We start from the raw sequence: 6,000 nt of genomic DNA, 5'->3' as shown, positions 1-6,000 counted from the left end.
CTCTGCAAGCAGCTATGCAAACATTCATTTGGATGAGATGGAAACAAAGTCAGTGAAGTGGACAGTTAAATGGTTTTCTGCACTGAACTGCACCATTTTTGATCGGCCTTTGAAAATCACACGACGGCTGTGAAAATCAAAAACTTTCAGACAATAAACGTGTTCAAGCTAACGGCACTTTATCCTGCAAGGCTGTTGTATCTGAACAAATCTGCTAAAATACAGATAGGTGTGTTGAAGATATGGCATTTACAGTGCACAGGCGCATCAGATTCTGGCTCTGGCGAATGACGCAGGCAACTTAGGGTCACCGATTGATGAGTAGTTTCTGAAATATTGTTTTGAAGATATTCAGGTTTGTTTATAGACTCCGCAATGCAAAGTTTCACAGCTATGTCGATTAACTGTGACACCTCGGTCGCAAACATTAATGTCATTTTTTGCAAAAAAATACATTTTCTTGTTTCGTGCAGTTGTGCAGTTGATCAGAGAAAAAGACAGCTTGCTGCTTGTGTATCATCTGAATAGTTGTATTAATTACTGTTTGGTTCAATGTGGCCAGTCAGGAGGCTATATCAAGCAGAACAGACACCCATCTGATTTAGTTCCAAGAAGACAGGCAAAAGTACACTGCTGCCATTAATATAACACTGATTCTTTCAGATCGGGCCCTCCGAAGGCCAGTCACAAGCCTAGCATGGGTTTCTTACAGTACAATAGGCACCCTTACAGGCTTATCATCCCCGTCATCTTCATCATTAGAATAATCTTCGGCAGTATGATGTGGCTCAGTCATCAGTTGTAAGTATGACACCAGTGACTCTTTTCCTTTTCTCTTAAAATGTTGTAAATATAAAAGCAGGCCTGTGGCAGAACACAAAATATATACTCAGTGTGAGACAAGGATATTTTGAATCTCACCTCCGCAATGTGCAAGTTTCAGTACAGCCAAAAAAAGAAATCCTCTTACACTGCGTTAGGATTTGATATAGGTGTGATCGCTTTAATCTGCCGCAAAGCAAACGCTACAGAGTGAAGTTTTATACATGTTGAGTTTGGTGCACCACCATGACAAATGAACACACATCCACAAAGGTATGACTGTTAACAACTGCTTTGGGGTTTATTTTACAATTGAGAAATAAATGAAACAAACTAATCGGTGCTAAAAACTTTTTTTTTTTTTTACAATATTGTCGATAAAACATTGAAATGTATAGTCATTGTGCATCGCTTATTTATTTTCCACACCATTTCATGCATCAAATTGGATGCAAGTATAATTAAAATCATTTCTGTAAACCAAGCCAAAGAAGCTAAATTTGTATTTTCTTTAAAAAAGGACATTTTGTAGCTCTACAGCATATATCTATGTACACCATCTGTTTTTATTTTTTAGCATTTTTGTATATAAAATGACAATATAAAAGTTAGAGAATGCACACACCTTAAGATACAAAGAATGTTGAGCTGTTTCAAATGGTAAGATATGTCTTATGGAGTACTGACATTTCACTGGTAATCATCTACATGTAACGGACTGTTCTCTTTACAGTTGAATAAAGCGACACAATTTAGAAAGAGAAAGTTGTAACAAACCATACAACTGGAAAATTGCTATAAGGTGATACTTCACAACAAGGAAAAGTTTTTTGAGCAAACTTGCATACTGACGGCCATTCATTTTCACTGATTGACTCGTAACCAGAAGCAGCATTTCAGTTTTTCCAAACGGTTCACGTGATCTTTTTTCTAGTACACTGAAAGATTTATGAGCAGGCCATTCATCATCAAAAACATTGCAGTGACAGGAACCCAAAAAGGAGAGGGGGGATGGAAATGATAATCCTTGATCTTTTAAAATCAATCTTATTTTGACAAATGCAAGATATTTCAAAACATGTTCTCTTTACAAATTCAAAATTCAACTGTCTAAGGTGCTACTTCAGTCTTTCAGGGTATTCTTTCATTCTTTTGGTGTATACATTTAATTTTCACCTTCTTCATATCAAGTAATATACAGTTTTCTCTTCCACCAGTTCTTTTTCCTCTCACCACTTTTACCATTGAAGCAGTAGTTGTATTTTTGCCATGAAAAGATTAAAATCTTGTGTTTAACCTTGATTCACTAAAATACATGCACAGATCAGACAAATAGCATATAAATATATTACAAAATAAGTGTAAAAAAGCTTGGCAAAACAAAATCAAATCAACATGAAAAGACATGGTCCAGTCAGGCAGTTATCACAACAAAAAATAATAAGACCGATTTTTTCTGGCGGCTCAGTTCGGCCCAGTGCAGTAACTGTGAACAATGTCATTTTAGTGCAATGAAATTCTAATCAGTTCCACAGCTGTCAGTCTCTACCCTCAGCTCAAGACCCCGCTTAAACCTTCTCCATCTTGTCTAGCTTCTCCAGTTTCTCCAAAGCAGTGACAAACACCAGGTGGTCCTCTGGAGACTTGCCGTGGGTCTTGCTGAGGTGCAGTTTGACTGCGTGTTTGCTGACGAATGTCCGATTGCAAAGTCTGCACTGGTACACAGAGCCTGTGTCGTCCTCTGGCGTGGTCAAGGCTGACAGGGGGCTGCCGAATGTCATTTTGTCTGTGATCACCTTTGAGGCAGCCTGCTGCTCCCGTAGGTGCTCAGCTGACAGTTTGGACAGGTCCTTCAAGCTGAAGCCCAGGTGAGACTCCAGGTGGCTGATGTAGGAGGAGGGAGTCCTGAACTGGGAGGCACAGTCACCACAGAGGAACACAGGCTGGCACGAGTCCATGTTCTTGAGAAACTTGGTGCCCCCAGTCCGTCTCAGCTGGTACTTGACATTAGCCAGCCAGTGGGATATGGTGGTCATGGAGAGGCCTGTGAATTTACAGATGTGGACCCTTTCCTGGGGGCCCAGGTCAGTCATAGCGTAGCGGCCCTCTGAGGTCTCTCTCAGGCTGGAGGCGAACTGTGCCTGGAGGATGAGGAGGTGCTGGGGATTCCAGTTGGATTGCCTCCCTTTCCTCTTCTGCACTGGTGAGAGGTCCTCCAGGGCGTCCTCAAATGCACTGCCGTCGGCATCCGACTTCTCTGAGATGGAGGAGGGAGTTGAAGATTTGGGCGTCAGTCTTCCAGTGAGGTTCTTTACCATATCAGAAATGTCCATCAGAGCGTTCTCTCTCAGGGGAGAAGAGACTGAGTCAGGGAGGGAAATGAGGGGTTTATTACCATTCACACTATTGTTGGTCAAGAGCACACTGCTGCTGTTGTTATTGTTATTGTTGCTGTTAGTGGTGGACTTGTGTTTACTCAGGTCTATGGGCTGGTCACTGTTTTCATACAACTGATAGTGGTTGATGGGCTCAGCTGGCTTGCCCTGAGGAGTTGGGGTGAAAACTGGCTTATCCATCATGCTGTTGCTGATTTTGTAAAGCATGGATAGTGGGTCTGCAGCTGGGCTTACTGGTTTAGAGGCTTTACCCAGGTGAGTGTTCATGATTGACTGGAGGGCGCTGAGAGGGTTGATGAACGGACTTTCTGGTGAGTGATCAGTGATGATGCCAAGACTGTTACCATTAGTTACAGGGGACTGACACGCCTCAGAGCCGTTCTTTGAATGGCTGTTGTGGCCGTCTACTAGGCTTTCTTTGGGCTCCTTCTTGCAAATGAGCTCTGAATCTACACTGCCTGGGCTGCTACTTCTCATACCAGACGGTTTACCTACAGAAAGGTCATTCGGAGATGCTAATTGCTCTCGCTGCTCTCTCAGTGCAGGAGAGGGGGATTTTACTAAAGATGGGGCCCGGCATCGTTCCAGGCTCACCATCTTCTCCTCCTTTTCTTTCTTCACAGTGGCAGCTTTCCCTGTCACTTTCTCCACAAGCTCCTCCATGGCAGTGACATTGCTCCTGAGGGGGGTAGGGGAGGAAGGGCTCCGAGGCGAGTGGATGACTGAATTGGGGTCATTCACCAGGCCTCGTAGCCCGCTGTTAAACATTGGCTGCATCTGGACACTCTGGACCATTGGGGGTACAACAGTAGCGGAGCTCTTCATGGCACCCTGCAGCTGGTAGGCTGCATGAATGCTAGGGTAGCCACCCCATGTGGGTGTGCCTGTCTGGGCCTTGCTGATGGCACTGGATACTGTGTTCTCAAGGGATTTAAGAATATCTAAACCCTCTTTTGGTGTCTCCTCCAGATCTTCTTCTCTAAGGTATTTATATGATGTGGCGTCAGTCTCAGATTTCTCACCTGAGTCATCTCTCTCCTCCTTGATTTTTTTCTCCAGTGGCTCACCTCCTTCAACCTTTTCATCCTCACCTCCTTCCCTCTTTTCCTCTGAGCCAGAGGACAGGGCAGGGGACACTGGCTGGGACTTAACACTAGTGGGAACAGGGAGTCTGGTGGTGGTCGGTGGCAGTGGGATAGACTGAATCTTCTCTTCCACCACTGGATCAAAAACCAGCTGTTTGCCCTTCTTGGATGCAGAATTTGTAACCTTTAAAAAGTGACCTGTAACCATCATGTGGGCAGTCAGTTGTTGCAGTGTATCATGAGAGCTCCCACACTCCATGCATTTGAGAATCTGGGCTTTACGGGCTTCAAACTGCCATGTGTAGCTGGCACCATTCTGGTAGCCATAGCGGTTGTTTGGCGTGACGTAGGGGTTAGCTGCAGATTTTGTATCTTTGCCAACATCCCCAAGGGATACACTGCCACCACCACTACCAGCATGAACAGAGTCTGGGGAGCATGGGGAGAGTATAGCATCTTGGATAGCTCGTTTTTTAGCTGAACTGGGCACCAGTTTAGTGGCCAAGGCTGGCACTGGTTCTTTGAGAGGCACTTTCTGGTAATGCTTGGTCTTGATCATATGAACGCTGAGATCTTGCAGAGACTCAAACGAGTGGCCACAGTACATGCACTTCAGCACCTTCTGGGCATCCTCTTTCCCCTCCATCTCCATGAGGGAGCGCTTGCGTGGTTTGGACCAGCGCTTTCCCTGCTCCTCCTCTTTGTCTTTGTTGTCATCTCGATAGTGGCCAGTCTCATTCATGTGGACTGTCAAACCCACCAGTGTGTCATAGGCAGCGCTGCAGTCTTTGCAGCGGAACTTGCTTGCACCAGTGAAAACAGAGCCATACAGCTTGTTGTTCTGCCGGTAGAGCTGCACTGTGCTGAAGAGGCTGGGCTCTGGTAAGAGGTGGTAGGGGGTCTGCTGAAGAGTTTTGGCAAGTGCCGCCTGGTGCCAGTCATAGGCCACACCACTACCATTACTAGCCGCACCGCTGCTGCTCCCACTGCTGCTGGTTGCACTGTGGCTGCTAACAGAGCAAGCTGCTGTGCCATTAGTATTGCCACTCGCATTGCCTGTGTGGTTGACAGTGGTGCTGGAGCTCCTACCATTATGGTGACTGCTAGCCACGTTGACCCCACTGCTCTTGTTTGTGGTTGTAGTTGTGGAGACAGAAGCAGTAGAGGCGGGCTCTGGAGTGGTGAGGGCACTGTTGACACTGCCAGCTGCAGCAGGCTTAGATTTCATGATGTCCATTGTGATACTGGACCAAGAGGCATCTGAGATGAGGTTTGCATAGACGGCTTTCATCTGTGCCAGGCTATCCTGGAAAGAGAGGCCGTTGTTGGGGCGGAAAGGCAAAGCTGTGCCTTCCCTCTCCTGGCCATCCCTGGAAGAGGTGCTCTTGAAGTCTGGAAGTCGGTCGCTGGCATCACTGAGTGGAGACCCATATCCAGCGTCAGGGTTAGTGCCATTGCTGAGTGGAGAGTCTCTGTAACTAGGTGGCTGGCCTCCATCCACATCTTCCTCTTCCTCGTTGCACAGGAACTCAGTGTCCTGGCCGTCTAATGAGAGGCCGTCATCCTGCAGGTGCTCTTCCTCATCTTGAGCGGCTGCCTTAAGCTCGTCCTCGGGCATGTATGCTGGAGAGAAAGGCAGCGAGAGAGAGAAGACAAAAAAGGGGAGGAAACAAGAGGAAAAAGAGGTCAGCTCTGTG

The 6,000-nt window shown here is 46.1% G+C and overlaps 1 protein-coding gene across 1 annotated transcript in view; it reads right to left on the bottom strand.

Annotated features, from left to right (window-relative positions):
• Positions 1–1,062: 1,062 nt before the first annotated feature.
• LOC121610941 (teashirt homolog 1-like) overlaps positions 1,063–6,000 on the bottom strand; it is a 34,380-nt gene continuing 29,442 nt past the window's right edge. The window contains exon 3 of the mRNA XM_041943271.1: positions 1,063–5,926. Coding sequence (XP_041799205.1) covers positions 2,391–5,926 — 3,536 coding nt within the window. The 3' untranslated portion in view covers positions 1,063–2,390. The remainder of the gene's footprint in view (positions 5,927–6,000) is intronic.

Source organism: Chelmon rostratus, chromosome 8 (genome assembly GCF_017976325.1).
Source record: "Chelmon rostratus isolate fCheRos1 chromosome 8, fCheRos1.pri, whole genome shotgun sequence".
NCBI classification, from domain to species: domain Eukaryota; kingdom Metazoa; phylum Chordata; class Actinopteri; order Chaetodontiformes; family Chaetodontidae; genus Chelmon; species Chelmon rostratus.
Note: the sequence above shows the minus strand (reverse complement) of the source record. Positions and strands in the feature narration are given on the sequence as shown.